The 17,277-nt window shown below is 51.9% G+C and overlaps 1 protein-coding gene across 1 annotated transcript in view; it reads right to left on the minus strand.

Moving 5' to 3' along the window:
* Window positions 1-985: 985 nt before the first annotated feature.
* AJAP1 (adherens junctions associated protein 1) overlaps window positions 986-17,277 on the minus strand; it is a gene marked incomplete at both ends in the record, with an annotated part of 107,743 nt that continues 91,451 nt past the window's right edge. The window contains 3 exons of the mRNA XM_082861328.1: window positions 986-1,058; window positions 2,841-3,083; window positions 5,342-5,429. Of these exons, the coding sequence (XP_082717454.1) occupies window positions 986-1,058; window positions 2,841-3,083; window positions 5,342-5,429 (404 nt within the window). The remainder of the gene's footprint in view (window positions 1,059-2,840; window positions 3,084-5,341; window positions 5,430-17,277) is intronic.

Raw genomic sequence — 17,277 nt, forward strand, 5'->3', positions numbered from 1 at the left:
GCAAAAATAAGGAAAAAAAAAATTTAAATATCAATAAGCCTAGAAATTGGGTTCCCTACTCCTGGCAGGGATCTGACGTCACACTTAGAAGGAATATCTGGGGGGAAAAAGATGCTCTCTGTGGATGAGCAGATGTCATCCTTTGAAAAACCTATAACATCAGAAGAGAAAATGATAAAAAACCAAAAGCCCTGGTCGCCTCTATTGACTGTGCATCCAGAATGTGCAGTCACGGGGTGAGATGCTCTTCCCCCCAGCAGCTCGCGTGTTTGGGAGGTTCGGCACAGAAGAAAGCAATTTAACGTGAGCATCAAAGTCAATATCATTGAAAGCAAACCAAATGTTCCTATCCAGCAGAGCGTGGAAAACTCATCCTGTTTTGGTACCTGTCCCTGGCTTCAAATTAGTAGATGTCTCAACTCTTCACTTTCTTTCTTTACCATTGTCTTTCTTATCTCTTATACTTATATTTCAAAATTGTATTTTAATTCCACTCTGTGTTCTCCCACCTTTCCCCGCCATGTAAAGATGTGATGGAGGCATGACGTCTGCCCACGTGGCTGGGGCCCTGAGCTCTTCTCATTGCGGGAAATGAGAGGTATACTTGTAGCTCGTTTCCAGAACTGGTGTTCCCTGCCCTACAGGCCATCCTAGGGGGTGGAACGGCACTGACGGAAATGGGCAGGGTGCCAAGCAGGGGGTTCCTGAGTCTGTTACTCCCTTCCACCAGGACATGGGGCATTTCTAACGAGTGCAGCAGAGAGACCACAATCCCAACCCTCTGGTTTGCATCCAGAACGGTGATGCCCTTGGAATTTCACCTGCCATGTCCAGAAGGGCTCCCAGTTATCCCAGAGGCGAGACGGGGGGTGGGAAAGGGGAGGCCAAGGGAAAACCAGTCAAGGTCCAATAAAAGAGGTACGTACCATAAAACAGACACATGGCGTCTGCCCTGCCCCCAGGAGGTAAAAAAGCCTTCGGCCAGTCAGCAGGAGATTTCAAACCATTTCTCAGACACAAAGGCCACAGGAATAAGATGCCGATCAGAAGAAGAGGGTCTGCAGTAAGCAGAAAAACGGGCTCACCAGGGCTGGTACATAACACCTGACAACCAGGCCGGCTCAGACCTGTGGCAGAAAACTGGCTTCTCGAGTCGAAAAGAATCCCAGGAAGGTGATGCTCGGCCTGGACCCACTGGCCTCCCCTCCCCATGCTGCCCAGGGCTCCCTTCTACCCTGGAAGGCCTCGGAGGACACGCAGCCTGAGGGATCCACACGTGGGAGGAATCTGGTGCTGAGACCCACGGTGGTACCATCTCCACATTTCAGTGTTTGATTTCCAGGACAAGGCAAAGCTCAGGGTCTCTGCCTCTGAGGGCAGAGATTCTACCCACTTTACTGCACATTCTAGAGACGGCAGGGCCTGATGACTAAAACGCGCACCCCCCCCCCCCCCCCCCCCGTCACCAGGTGTTTCATCCCCTTTGAGACCGAGCTACCATTTCCCAAGGCCAGTGAGACCCAACAGAGCATCGCCTTCAGCCCCAGGGCAAGAACCTGTTCCATCCAGCGCTTCCACACCAGCCAGCTATGCCCACCCTGCACGTGGACAGGGCTCTCCTACGACATAGGGCAGAGAGAGACACAGCGAAACACCAAGACCCATCCACTCCCTTCCCCCTCTTCCCCCAAAGCCTGAAGCACTGGTTGGCCGGGATTTACATCCAGACAGGCACACACGCATTCAGTGAAATGGTTTGAAAACGCTTTTGCCAATTCTTTGTGAACTCGTCCTTCTGGAAGGCTGCAGTGCAAGCCACGAGCTCCCCAAATGCTGTCGAGTAAAAGCGAGTCATTCAGAAGGATGGCCCTGAGGTTTCTGCTCTCTGAGGTTTCTCCACCCTCCTCCTCTGGGGAGGGAGCGTCTCAGATAGACAATACGGCAGAGTCTGGTGTGGAGACACAAGCAGAGGAGAAGCAGAAGGTGTTTAAGGAACACCCACTCGCTCTCCAGGACGGGACAAAGTGACATTAACTACGGGCACAACAGCTGAAGGTCCCCCCGAGTCTCCTCGACCTGGGTTCTGGGAGAAGCCCCGTAGGGCACCTTGGGCAGTGTCCCCAGCCGCCACTCCTGCCACTGACTGTGGGTCCCTCAAGTCAGCCTGGTGTCCTGCTCATTTCTTCCTAAGATCTCTAAGTTATTGGAGAACTCTTTTCTCTTTTAATTTACTAAGTGATTCATGAGTGTGTGCTCCCTTTAAAAAAAAAATAGCTATTGATGTTTTAATCTAATTCCGGATAAACCTTCAGAAGCTGACTCAAGGGTTTCTTAAATATTCCCAGGGATGGTTTTAGAGGCATGTCTTCTTTGAGGGATTACATATGATTCATAAAAAGGAGTGTTTAATAACCGGGAGTCTGGTTGGTATTTGATATCTTTGCGAGATTTGCTGCTGACATTTTAGCGATGGGGGTTCAGAGATATTGACCGGGGAGGGGACCGATCGTGATTTGTTGACATTTGGGAGGCTTGAGACTGCGAGGCTGGCTTTGGATCCTGCACCATAATGCCCGCTCAGCCTCCGCCATGCGGGATCCAGGGCCGGGTAAGACAAGTCCGTCCACCAAGCGCAGGGGTCTGGAAGTGAACCCCGGCTGCTGGATGTCTTGGCACCATTTTACGTCTACTGTGCCCCTCTGGTCTCATCTCAGCAAACTTAGCTGCCTGCGTTTGCTTGGACCATCACAAAGAAATGGGAAGGCCGCCTGACACAGATGAACAGCCCCTGCATCCCCAGGAGGGGACAGCGGCCGGGTCTGGCCCAAGCCTGTGCTTACCGGTTCCCGTTAAACGTGGATTTGTACTCCCCAGCTGGGTGCAGCGTCTCGTCGGTGTACACGGGCACAGACGCCCGGACACACTCGTGTGAACACTGGAGGGTTTCGTTATAGGCCGTGAAGATGTCCAGGCTGCTGGGCACCCGGGCGGTCGTGAAGTCCGTCAGGTTCTGGCAGCTCTCCTCCTGATGGTTTGCCTTCCGCTGGTGGCTGTTCCTACGAGGGTTCCCGCTCTGGGCGCAGCTGGAGGAGAGAGGAGTCAGGGTGGGGGTGGGGGGACGGGCAGACGCCGAGACCCACAAACACCTCCGGCGCTTACACTTGGAACCTTTATCTCCAGGCATGAATTACACATCATTTAATATTAAATGGTAATTCCTGGCCTCTTCAGAAAGATCAACCACAATCAAGCAATCAGCTCTTTTTTCAAAAAATAAAATAAAATAAAATTTGAGTTTTAAATGCGGCTGTTATTGCTGGGAGGATTAGAAGGTAAGGGGTTGACCTGTGTTATCGGAGAGCGGAGGCCTGGTTTGGCCAAAGAATGTCAGCTTGGGCAGAGGCGCTGACTCAGTTTCCCCAGGAACACCTGGATGGGATGGAAACTGTGATGGGTGCCCATGGGGAAAGCCATGTGCACGGGTCGGGGTGGCCATCGTTCATTTGGAATGGACCATGCAATTATCTTTGGGGAGAGTTAAAACTGGGGAACCCTTATCCTCAGCCCCTCCTCTGCCCAGGCTCACAAGTCGGAAATGAAACTGGACCATCGGGACCTATGGAGAGAACTGTGCTTTGTGCCCCGGGAAGTACCCACCTTAATTCCCTGTTCTTCTGGACCACAGAGGCTTCCAGATGCTGTGTAGCCCAGACACGGGGGTCCCACCCTTGTTGGCCAAGGGATTTGATGGAGAAGGTACGCAGGGACCCCTCCCGACCCCCGGAGGGGCAAGTTCACAAGGATGGAAGGAAGCGCTATCCCCACAGAGGAGGGGAGAGAGGAGGAGACGGGGGGCGCCGCATCAGGACACCAGTTCTCCTCCTTTCCCCCCCTTCACGCTCAGAGCCTTTGCGAAGCGAGGGGGCTCTGCAAGGGGCGGGAGTGTGAGCCCGTCGCCCCATACATTGTGTTAACTTCCTGCCTTGTCTTCCCAATGAGAGGAATCCTGATTGCTGGCGGGGAAGATCCACCCATAAATGGAGGTAAGAAGATGGATGTGGAAGCCAGGGGACACCCCCAAGGTCACGGAACCACTCATCCACCGCCCTGAGCTGTCCTTCCCAAAGGACTCTTTGAGGGTTTGCTGTAAACCCAAAAGTGTGGGCAAACCAAGAGGAAGCTTGCCTGCCTATTACAAAGTCACAAAGTCTGAGGTCTCCTCTGGGGGAGGGGCTTTCCCTCACCAAGATGGCCAGCGGGACTGGACCCGCTAAACATCCCTGTGGTCCAGGGCTCCGGAGCCCCTTCTCTGGACAGCCAGCCTTGCCCAAGATGCCCTGTTGGGAGCTTACAGTTATCCTTGTCATCTGCCCCAGAAAATGCCCCAGGTCCTGGGACTGCCGGCCATCAGGAGTGTCAAGGCCTCGCTGGTCTGTTCTGGGTGATGCCACTCCCCTCCCCACCCTCTCTAATCCTGGAGACTGGCTTTCTCTTGCATTTCCATGCATTTCTGTTACCTGGAGGCTGCAGGTAACAGAAGGATGGGAGGGCAGCTCCCTCCCATCAGCCTGTCTGACTTCCTACCACGGGTCAGCAGGGGGATGATTTGGGCGTATGACTCTACAAGGGCCGTTCAGCTTTGATGTTAACAGGAGCCTCGTTTGCTGGAGGAGTGACTGCAGGCAGACAGGGGCCTGGGAGGCATGCGAGCAGCAGGGTTAGCCAGAAGCTCCCTGATTTTCCCAGGGGTGTAGCAGGTGTGTACACCCAGCCAAGGCCAACCTCAAAGTAGGCCAATTTCCAGGAGGAAATAGGCAAAGACAGGCCGCCTGGAGCAAAGCAGTAACCTAGTTCAGCAGACACAGAACGGCTGTGAGAAGAAGGCAGGAGAAAGAGACCAGGACAGCCCAGGACAAGGAGGGGCAGGCGGGGACCCCACCCAGGCTGCTGGTGGGAAATAAGGATAAACTGCGCTGGGAGGGTGACATTCAAAGGTGCACTGGGATCCAAGGGATGGGCTTTGGGAACAGGACACCTGCTGCCTGAGGAACTAAGTCAAGGAGGCCGGGCTCGTGTCCTGCTGCAGAGAAAGCCACCAGAAGGACAGTGTCAGGGAGCGACACCCTCACCAGCCAGCCAAGCTGCCCGGGGCAAAGGTGAGCGGGTTTAGCAGATCAGGAGCTGCATGCTGTTCTCCATCCCAAACAGAGAAACAATTCCCTGGGCTGTAAGCCGAGATTGCGTTTGAAAAGTAAGGACTTTTCAGGACTTTTCTGTGCGTGCTTCCCCGGGGACCCCTACTGATCCCTGTTTCCAGGCCAGAAGGGCCGAGGATCCTTACCAGTTTTTTAAGACAAGAGTTGTAATCAGAGCAGCTATGACCATGATGAGGGAGACGGTGATGGTGATGATCTGATGGACCGCCAAACCTGGAAACAGAGAAAGGGGGAGGGGGGCAATGAAACCAGGGGCATGAGATGAAGGGGCCCAGGAAGGGGGGTGTGGCGACCTGTCCCATCAACCCGGCTCTGAATCCCGGGTCCCATCTTGTGCACACACCCTAGCAGGGGGCCCACGTTGACAGGGCCTGCCACATGCTGTGGGTACCGGGGCTGCTCTCACCTGGAGCCCAGGAAGGGAAGCCCCAGCCTGGCCTCTCTCAGTCCCTGAGCTATGACCCGGCCCCTGGGCAGCTGTGTCCTTTCTTGCACCTGCCGAGCCCTTCACCTGGCACAGGTAAGCACTGTCACCCCTCCTTTCTCTCCTCCCAACCTGGGTAAGTTCTGCTCCTCAAGTCTGGGCACCAGGGCACCTGGCCTGCAAGTGGGAGCAGGGTTTGGCCAGACCCAGGAGGAGCCAGGATGGCCCAGGATTTACTGGGAAGGTGGGGAAGAGAGACATGTATGTTGACACCCTTATAGACTCAGGCACTTGGATCACTGGGGAGCATCTTCCCCTTTCCAGAATACTTTCCAAGAAGTTCACTGCCAGATGAGCTTCCAGGGAATAAAAGATCCAGGCCCAGCCGCAGATGCTTCCCGAAGTCCCAGAAGAGGATCTGCAGTCTGGCCTCGTGGCTCCGTCTCCACTTGTGTGTGTATATACGTGGTGGGGGGAGGGGACAGGGGAAATGGCAGGACAGGGACAGCAGGACTGGCCACTCCAGAAGCAGCCAGAGAGCTGACTGAGAGCTGTCTGCAAACCCCACACGAGGACCAGGATGGCAGAGGACCGGAATTCTCTCCTCTGCCCCCCTCCTCCTGTATCATCTTTCATCAACCACAGATGCAGAGGGAGAGAGAAAAGACAGGCCGGTAACACCTCTGGTCCCCTCCCTGGCTAGGTTCCTGACAATTCATCTGTTACATCCTTTCTGGGACGTGGACACTAGGGCTGAATCTGCTGGTCAGTGAGGGACACTTGAAAGGTCAGGGCTCTGGCCCCACCCTCCTCCCGTCAGCAAGAACCACACCTGAGGAGCTGGGGGCCAAAGGCTGTGAGGGGCTCTGCAGAGACCCCTGCAAGTGGCAGCACCCTGCCCCCTGGGAGTGCTGACTTCCCATGTTCCTTCACCTCTGCCATTTGAGCATCTGTCTCTCTACATTCCAGACATCCATGTGCAGAGGCCTACCCATCACACTTGAGAACCCGGCATGTCCTGGGGTGAGAACACCGCGTGTGCATGGTCCAGTGTGGAGGGTTTCAGAGTGTAAGATTCTTCTGGTGGCCTCTCAAGGACACAGTCTCACAAACAGGTGTTACGTCTCTACCGAATATGATCCTCACGGGGGGAGTTGTTAATAAATGATTCAAAGTTGGCATGACCAGAAAACAAGCTTTCTCTTCCTGGCGGCCTCTCTTCCAGGCTATTTCTGTTTGTCCCAAGGAATTCCCTTCCTGAGTCCGCAGGATAGGCACCACTTGGAAAACGAGAAAAATCCATGAATGCCATGGGCCTCCCTTCATTCATTCTTTTATCCATTGATTCAAGAATAATTTACTGAGCACCTATTGCATGCCAGTCAGTGACAGTTTTGACTAACTCAGCCATGGTGTCCACCCTCAGGAACAGATTCTCCGGTGCACATTTTTTTAAGTGGCAATGTTCACTGTTGGTTCTGGCCAATGACTTCCCATGCACCTGTGCCCAATATGTGGCATGTATTATAAATTTCTGAGCCGGCTTGCCCTCCCTCTAGGACTGCCAAATCAGCTTGCCAGTGGGGCTGAAAGCTAGTTATGCCAATAGGGACCACCCTCAATCTCACCATGAAGTGCCCAGCTGCCTCAGTAATCTCTATGTATTCACCAGCTTCCCTGAGACCCAACTCAGACTTTGTTGGCAGAGGGAGGTTGAAATGCATGTCCAGTTTAACGGACAACCAGAAAAGATGCCTGCTCGGTCTTCCCTCACCCTCCATCTACACAATCCTTCTGGTCCAGTCAAGAGATGGCCATGCTGTCATGAAGAGTATGTGCTCATCCTGTGTCTGTGCTTCCTGTGATGAGAAGGAGGCTGATGATGGTGATGGTGATGGTGATTATGATGGTAGTGATGTTGATGATGGTGGTGATGATTATTATGATGATAATGAAAGTGGTGATGATGATAATGGTGATGGTGCTGTTGCTGATGGTGATATTGATGATGGAGTTGGTGATAGTGGTGATGTTGAGAAAGTGGTGATGATGGTGATGATGGTGGTGGTGATGATGATGGTGATGATGGTTGATGGTGGTGATGGTGGTGCTGATGATGGTGATGATGGTTGATGGTGGTGATGATGGTGATGATGATGATGATGGTTGATGGTGGTGATGATGGTGATGATGGTGGTGATAATGATGATGGTGATGATGGTTGATGGTGGTGATGCTGGTGATGATGATGGTGGTGATGATGGTTGATGGTGGTGATGATGGTGATGATGGTGGTGGTGATGATGGTGATGATGATGATGGTGATGATGCTTGATGCTGGTGATGGTGATGATGATGGTGGTGATGATGGTTGATGGTGGTGATGATGGTGATGATGGTGGTGGTGATGATGGTTGATGGTGGTGATGATGGTGATGATGATGGCAATGACAATACTGATAGTGATTATAATGATGAAAGTGGTGATGATGTTGCTGCTGCTGATGGTGATGATGATGATGGTGATGGTGCTATTGCCGATGGTGATAGTGATGATGGAAATGGTGATGGTGATGATGGTGGTAGTGATGATGGTGGTGATACTGATGGTGATAATGAAGGTGATCGTGATCATATTGATGTTGGTAGTGATGATGGTGATCACAAGTATGCTCAACAAGTATTAGCAATTGTCAGGTGTGTGTTATCCCATTTATTCCTGGCAACAACCCTCAGAGGCAGATACAATCATCATAAATTATGGAAGTGAAAATCATCTGGGCAAGCTTGTGTAAATTCCTTGGGTCATATAGAATGTGCTGGTCCCAAAGCCCATACTAAGAGCAGTAGTATTGTATGATTTTGAGCTCAGACTTTGTTCATCTGTTTGGGCTTTGATCTGGGGTCCTTGCATCTTCCAAGAGAGAGGCTGGCACCTCTACCCTCTATATCCTTGAGGAGAATAATCTTCTAAATTATGGAGGCTGGTGCTTGAGCCTAACCACCCCTTCCATGGATAGGTCTCTTAAGGAGTGCTCCAGGCTCATTCCAAAAGCCTCTCAGCCATCTTGGCAGGTCACACCCCCAAACTCCATGGCAAGAACTAAACCATTGTTTCTTGGGCTAAACATGCCATCTTCTAGGTCGGAACAATCAACATCTATGGAGTGTAAACGAGCACACTGAATGGGAATGAGCCGACAGGAGTAGTAGGGATTTGTCCAAATTCAGGCCAAGCCCAGCTAGAGGCACTGAGAGTTCCCCTGGAAGAGCAGGGCACTCTGTGGTCCATGCTCTAATGTCTGCAGGGCCAGAGAAGGCCCCAGGCCATCACCGGATTTTTGACCTCACATCTTGTTACCCAGGGAATTCTTCTGTTGAGTTGAGTATTTGCAGTGACCAAAGTCCTTGGAAGGGAAGTGTTCCATGAACAGCTGTATCTTAGATGTTTAATTCTCTCCCACTCCCTCTGTGGGTGAGGATGGGAAAGCATTGATTCTCTCCTTCTGGTGGATGAAAGAAACTGAGGCCCAGAGGGGAAGACAGTTGGCTCAAGGGACCCCCTCACTGATGACTGCAAGAATAGAAGACCAGCCCTTTGCCTGAGGTTCTCATGAATCTTTGAGGCCCTTAAGAAAGAGCCAAATCTTCACCATCTTTATATCCACCCCTACATGCCCGCCCCACCACACACATAATGCCTGACACAGTACCTTACAAGAGTAGCTGTGTGGCATATTATTAAATTGATACCTGAAAAGTAGAGAATAAAAAACTAGGGGAGCAGGGAGAAAGGTAATGACATAATTCCAATATCTGCCTTGTTCTGGAGGTCCTCCTCCTGCCTTCTGTGTGAAATTTCTCCATAGGACTTGCCAAGTTAAAATTTGGAAAAAAAATGATATGTAGGTTAATAACCAGCTAGGATCATCTGGGCAGAAATACAAGAATAATATAACAGCTATGCTCTCTAGAAAGACTTCTCTACGCCTGTCTTCACACCCATGATCAATTTAATCCACTGCCTATCCTGCAGAGCCAGGACACAAGGCAATTCTCTACACTGGAGTTCCAGGGAAAAATCAAACATCGAACTACAGACGAACAAATCTGTAACCACATTCTTGGTAACAAAACTGGTTAGAGGCAAACTCCTTACTGCTCCTCACGTACTTTTCTTGCAAAGCAAACAAACAGCCTTGTGCTTCCACTCCTGGCCCATGTGTTTTGATGGGTCACTGGGCCCCAGACATAAGGAATCAATGGCTACAAGAAGACCCCACAGACCCCACAGTCATGATGGTTGAACAAGGACCGGGTCTTCATGTGGTAAGAACGATATTTGTAGGAAGCAGATTGGAAGATGGAAACCCCGTAAGGATGCCTCATCCTTTGCCTCTCTTTGGGAGGTCACTCCTAAGAAGATAATAGAACCACTCATGAGAAGTTGGGTAGTGTTTCAAGCATCTGTCCTATCCTTCAGGCCTCCCCAAATGCCAGGAGTTGTTTCCCCATCTTTGTAAGTCCCTTAAGTTTGTGTGGATCCTGGGTAGGCAAAGCTTGACATGAAGCGCCAGATAGTAAATATTTTAGGCTTTGCGGGTAGTATGGTTTCTGTTGCAACTTCTCAACCCTGCATAAGAGAAGCCGTGGGTCATAGGCACACCAATAAGCATAGCTGTGTGCCAATAACACTTTATTCACAAAAACAAACAATGGCCAGATTTGGCTCATGGGCTATAGTTTGCAGACCCTGATTTAGGTGAATAGCTGAAGGTGGTGTGGCTGATTAACTAAATAGAAGTATAGAATCTATTTTGAACGGTTGGCTGAAGTCGGGACTCAAACTCCCAACTTTCGGTTCTGTAGAACCTTCCTGCTCTACAATCAAAGGTCTACAGTCTTCTGAGACCTTCACTGGCCACTGTCAAGGTAATTTCAAAGACAGCCAAGCCTCTGTCTTATCAAGTGGGTCCATAACAACCAGCAGTGGGCAGTTTCGTCCTACTGGGTATGTCCATGTGAAGCCAGCTTGAGAATAGATCACTCTGTGTGATACTCAATAACAGGATTCTTGATTTTTTGGAGAGTGAAGATCAGTGAGAATCTTACCAATTGAGCCCCTCCAATGGCCCTCAGAAATAATTCAGTTATGTGTCTATCTCAATTTTTCCATTAGGGTTGAAAAGAAACCTCATTGTGTAAAACACAGTAAGGACCTACTGTAGAGCACAAGGAACTTCTACTCTGTACTCTGTAATGACCTATATGGGAAAAGAATCTAAAAAAGAGTGGATATACATATATGTATAACTGACTTACCTTGCTGTACAGCAGAAACTAACACAACATTGTAAATCAACTATGCTCCAATAAAAATTAATTTAAATAAATGTTCAGATCATAGAATTCTTGCATTGAGAGAGACCTTACCCCACTGGTCTACGGACAGGGCTTGCCCTGCCACAAATGGGACTGTTCTTAAGAGAGCATCCTCCAAACTTCTCTTCTTCTTGAATAATTTCTCTCAACATTCACACCTTCAACACTCACACCAGTTGTTCCCTCTGGTCAGGTCTTTGGTGCTCATTAAATAACGCAGACAGGAACATCTGTGCCATAAACTTTACTGATCCTGGGCAAGGCCATCCTCGAACAGCCTCTGTGCCAGCTGTTGGGTGGGCTGTGATTGGGTTGACAAGGTGGTTACTTTAAGGGAACCTGCACTCTAGACCCCTAAGAAAGGGGAAAAAGCAACCCACTTTCTCCTCTCCACCTTCCAAGGTCAATATTGAATTAATCTTCAAACTCTTTGCCATTCAGACATGGTTCCAGAGCACAGAGCAAGCTGTGTGGGGAGTCTTGCTTCCCTGTCCTGACAGGTGTGATTGTTCCTGCTAATTCAGGGGTTCTTTCTGCTCCTGGTAATTGCCACTGTATACTAATGTGCTAGGAATCAGCTGCCATGCAGATAATGAAAAATTATACCCAGAATAATGGATGACGACAGATGGATTACCAAGCGCTGCATCAATCAATAGGGCTTTTACGGTTATATTTGTGGTGGTTTGTAATAAGATCAGGCCCTGAAGATTGATGGGGAAATTGGTAATCCATCTCTGGTCTGGATGAATTTCTTACTAAATGGAGCCGAATTAACTGTCCATGTGAGGAACCAACCACTGCAGGACCTTCCCTCTAGTCCTGGAGGGGTGGCGTGGGCTCATCTGGTGGTAGGTACCCTTGGATGGAGGGAGGAACAAGAGCCTGGAATTGAGGCAAAGAGATGGCATTTCTGGGTTTATAGTGGCTCATGTACAAAGCAGGGCTCTTGTGCGCCTGCATTATGGAAACAAAGACCCATTGACAAATGCATCCAAGAATGTCTGTCTCCAGGGGTTGGACAGGTGACAGTGATGACAGTGACAGGTGACAGCAATGCCAATTCCACTGCAAAGAGACCATTCCTTTTCCACAAACACTGCAAAATGTTGACTGCACAGGACGTCTTTGACAAGTGGTCTCTGGGAATATGGTGAAGGTCTCAGCATCCATGGCGGGACAGGCGAGAGGCCGGCCCCATTTTCTTGAGGAAGAGGCACCCCAAGGATGAGGGGCTCTTTCTGAGGCAGTCGGCCACCTGGGGGGTGGGGGGCAGGCTGTTGAGGGAAAATGTACCTTCTAAAACTGGGGCGTTCACAGAAATACAAGGACACCTGCTTGGTGGCGGGGTCATGAAGACACCATTTTCTGAGTGACCCTGAAGAACCTTCCACGGGGTGAGTGATGGACATGCTTGAAGCTAAGACTCTGCTGAGATGATGTGTCGACCCATTGGAAGTCCCTCCAGCCTAGGGCAGGACGTCAGTGGAGAGAACACAGGCTCACCCAGGAAACAGCTGTGCTGACACCTCAAGGAATCACCCCATAAGGACCTCAGAGCCAGGCTGCCACCATGGTCCTCAGCCAGAGATGTCTGAACATGTCAGAAGGCACAGGGGATGGGGGTGGTCCCACTGGCATCTAGTGGGTAGAGATCAAAGATGCCGGCAGACATCCTACAATGCACAGGATGGCCCCATAAGAAAGAAAGATCTGGACCCAAACATCAAAGGTGCTGAGGCTGTCTGCTAACAGGAGAAATGCGTGAACAACAAGAAACAGGTGTCCACTCCTGAAACCCACGTCGCACCATCTGAACTGACTTCCCCGGACACCATCATTGAGGTAGCATGAGGTTGGTGGGTCAGACACATCCGGAGATGACACCCTCTGTGGCTGCGACGTGAGAAATATGGTCCTTTCCCTGTTATGACCCCTCTTCTCCCTCCAGCCCCATCCTCACTAATAGCAGAGATGGGGCTAAGGGCAGGGGTGCAGGACTGACTCAGGGGCCGCTGAGCCAATCCACGCAGTGAAGTGACTCTTGTTGGCAGTGATGCCACCCGTGGTTCTCAGTGAATCCGTTCACATGTAGCTCAGCACCACCGCATGAAGTGGGCACAACAATGCTCCCCGTTTCCACAGGGAGGTTGCACAGTGCAGCCTGGGAGGTCTCCAAGGCCACTCTCAGGTTCAATAATTCCCTAGAAGGACCCACAGCATTGAACACAGCTGTTATACTCCAGGTACGGTTTATTACAGTTAAAGGCCACAGATTAAAGTCAGCAACGGGAAGAGTCCAGGAGAGACCAGGAGCTTCCAGTCATCCTGCCAGTGGAGGCATGGACAGCACTGATTCCTCCCAGTGACCATGGTGACAACATGCATGGGGTATGGCTGGCCAGTGAAGATCCCCTGAGCCTGGCTGTCCAGATTCTTGGTTGGTGCTTGGTCACGTCCACATGGCTGACTTCCCACATGTGGCTGGCCTTGGTTTCCAGCCCGTCCAGAGGCCAGCCGACACAGTAGCCCAAGGCCCCCACTGTAAATCCCCTTATTAGCATAGACTGTGTGCCCTGTCCAAGGTCCCAGGTGAACAAAGACCCTCTTATCAGGCAGGACATTCCGAGGGTTGAGAGGTGACCTCCCAGGAGGTGGGCTCAAGAAATTTCCTTTGAGGGCTTCCCTGGTGGCGGTGGTTAAGAATCTGCCTGCTAATGCAGGGGACGTGGGTTCGAGCCCTGCTCTGGGAAGATCCCACATACCGTGGAGCAACTAAGCCCGTGCACCACAACTACTGAGCCTGCACTCTAGAGCCCACGAGCCGCAACTACTGAGCCCATGTGCTGCATCTACTGAAGCCTATGTGCTCTAGAGCCTGTGCTTGGCAACAAGAGAAGCCGCGGCAAGGAGAAGCCCGCGCACCGCAATGAAGAGCAGCCTCCCCCCACCACCGCAAATAGAGAAAGCCTGCGTGCAGCAATGAAGACCCAACACAGCCAAAACTAATAAATTAAAATAAATAAATTTTAAAAAAAAGAAATTTCCTTTGAGCAAGCTTAACCCTTTATGCACACACAGCCGAGACTCAGCAAACACGGGACTCGAACCCAAGCAGGCTTTCTTCGGGCCTGTGCTTTAGCTGCTCCCCTGAATAGCCCACTGGAGCACCGCTGTCCTTTCTCTGCATGCATTGGCCAGTGGCCGTGGAACCATGGTCCTGGGATGATGACATGCACTCTGCTCTCTGCAGCCTCCAAAAGGGACTTGACGTTGGATAACGTCTCCTGACATTAGCCTCAACTAACACTGTCCCATCCCTGGGTTGGCCACATCTGGGGGCAAGTTCCTCAGTTGAGAACTTCCTTTGCTTTTGGAGACTTGAACTTGAGAACCCAGTGCTGAAGATGAGGAGACGGAGGGAGACTGAGGCCTAACACGGCCACACGGCAGCCAGATCTAGACCCCAGCGGATGCATCCAGCTACCTTCACTCTTCTCAGCACCGTCTTCTCAGCCAAATCCCAGCTCTGTCCCTCCTCAACCTGAAGGGCAAGCTCTGCCCATTCAGACCTGGGATCTTAGGGAGGGTGGGGTGCGGGGCACAGAGAGCTTGGGAGACCCCCCTCACAGGCAGCAGGGTTTGCTCCACGTTATGGGGCTGAACTGTGTCCCCCCACTCCAAATGCAGATGTGGAAGCCCTGATCCCCACTGCCCTAGAACATGACCTTGTTTGGAAATAGGGTCGTTGCAGCTGTAATTCGTTAAGATGCGGTCATGCTGGAGGAGGGTGGCCCCTGATCCAGTATGACTGGAGTCCTTGTCAACAGGGGAAATTTGGACATAGACACACACAGGGAGAAGACCAGAGTGATGCTGCCACAAGCCAGGAGAGAGCCCAGGACGGATGCTTCCCCAGCTCCTCAGAGGGAGCACGGCCCTGCCAACACTGGCCTCAACTTCTGGCCTCCAGAACAGTGAGAGGATAAACTCTGTTGTTTAAACACCCCCAGTCTGTGAGACAGCATCACGGGGGCCCCAGGAAGCTACTACACCTTCTGAGCCTTGTGACACTCAGGCACGCCAGGGGGTCACTTAGGGTCGGGAGGCCCAGAGCCTCCCCTGCATTTGTAGAATCACGATCCACCTCACAGCTGACTCCAGAGCCACAGTCTCTTTTTCCTTCTTTTGCCTCCCTCACCCTACACCCTTCAGCCAGTCCCCCGACTGGGCCATCACACGGGGAGGTGGCCGTGCACTCAGAGGCACAGTCTTCACCGCACACTTCACCAGTCTCAAGACAGCCGACACTGGGACACTTGATTTGGTCTTTCTGTAGTGGACTGAACAGTGTCCCCCCAGAATCCACGTCCGCCCAGAACCTCAGAATAAAACCTTATTTGGAAATCGGGTCTTTACAGATTTAATGAATTACTTAAGGATCTGGAGATGATGTTATCCTAGATCCAGGGCGGGCCCTCAAAGCAATGCCTGGTTATCCCTTATAAGGCATACAGGAGAAGAGGACACAGAGAGAACAGGGAAGAAATCCACGTGAAAATGGAAGCAGAGGCCAGAGGGATGCGGCCATAAGCCGAGGGACTGCAGGCGCCAAGAGCTGGAGCAGACAAGGAGGATCCTCCCTGGATCCTCTGGAGGGAGCGCAGCCCTGAAGACACCTTGCCATTGGCTCCTGGGCTCCAGACCTTTGAGAACACATTTGTATAACTTTATACCCCCAGCCTGTGCCCCAGGACGTGGACACACTCGCTTTGCCTCAGTTTCCTCATCTGCAAAAAGATCCCAGGGAAGGTTTATTCGGGGGATACAGGCAGTCATTAACTGCTCTCTCCTTAAGGGCAGGCATCCTCCTTGTGCAACTGTGAGGCTGGTCCTGGACAGCCCTGCTTCTTCTCTCCCCTATGGCAACAAATTCCCTCTGGAGATGGTGTTAAATGCAGATCCTGACTCAGCCGGCCTCCCAACCAAGGGTCTGAGATCCTGCATCTCACCTGCTCCTGGGGCCGCTGATGCCACACTCAGCGTAGCAAGGCCTTGGAGCAGAGGTCAGAAAACTGGGCCACGTCCCGCCCACTGACTGACATTGTAAATAAAGTTTTATTGGCACAAGGCCACGTCCATTCATTTACATGTTGTCTAAGGCTGCCTTTGTGCTACAGGCAGAGTTGAGTGGTGTGGCCCAAAAGCCTAAAATATTTTCTGTGTAGCCCTTTATGGGAAAGTTTGGGACCCCTGCCCTAGCGGACAGCACCAGAGTGCATGTGGCATGACTGGAGGGGTGGGTGGGCAGCTAGAGAGAGTGAGGGGTGACCTCTGTTACCCTGCCCACCCTTTTCTCATGTGCCTCTCCTACTGCATGACCACATGGGTCAGAGGGTAGAGCCATAGGGTCGCACCTTTCAGCAAGTGGCAAAGGCTCGGGAGGGTTTCTGAACTGGATTTAATGGCTATGCACATGGGTCACCCATGGAAGCCAGGCCCCATCCATCTGGCTGCTCGGTTGGTCTCCGATTCAGTGGGCAGCAGCAACCAGGATGCTGAAGGGGGCCCAAGAAATGGGTCCCCAGCCTGGGGCCCTGGCCACCCCGGACATGGGGGTCAGATCTGCTCATTAACGGCAGCATTGTTTCCAGCAAAAAGGCCAGTCCCCGAGGGAAATGCAAACCACGCAGAGGGGATGGAGTCCTGAACTTCCAGGCAGTGTGCACATCGGGGCGTCTTAAGTGTGTCACCGTCCCCACCTCTCCCGTGTTGTTTGCTGATCCCCCCCCAGAACGTGGAGGCTCATATAGGTACACACGTGCACACGCACACAGGGCCTGCACACTCACACGTGTGCGCATACCCACGCGCGCGCACACACACGCTGAATTCATTGCTCCTCCCATTGAAGAACAGAAGCAGCTGATACTCAGCTTTGAGCTCAGTAGCCAAAATGGAAATGACCCATTTCCTTCGCAGAACTCCCAACAGTATTTGAATATTTCAACAAAGGACGGCAGGCTGGGGAGGGGCGTCTTGCGGGGGGCAGCCAGTGGTACTGCCTGATGCTAAGAAGAGGTGGCGCGGCGGGGGGGGGGGGGGGGGCAGGGGGCAGTGGAGGGACACACACGGTGCCCCACCAGCCAGCGCTTCCGAGAGCACAGGACCTTCTGCAGTCAGAGCGGCATGGTCCTGGGCCCCCGGCAGCTGGAGCTCTGGGTCCCACGTGTCAGCTGCAAAGTCTGTGACTGG

This window comes from Leucopleurus acutus (genome assembly GCF_964270905.1).
Source record: "Leucopleurus acutus genome assembly, chromosome: 2".
Classification (NCBI taxonomy): Eukaryota; Metazoa; Chordata; class Mammalia; order Artiodactyla; family Delphinidae; genus Leucopleurus; species Leucopleurus acutus.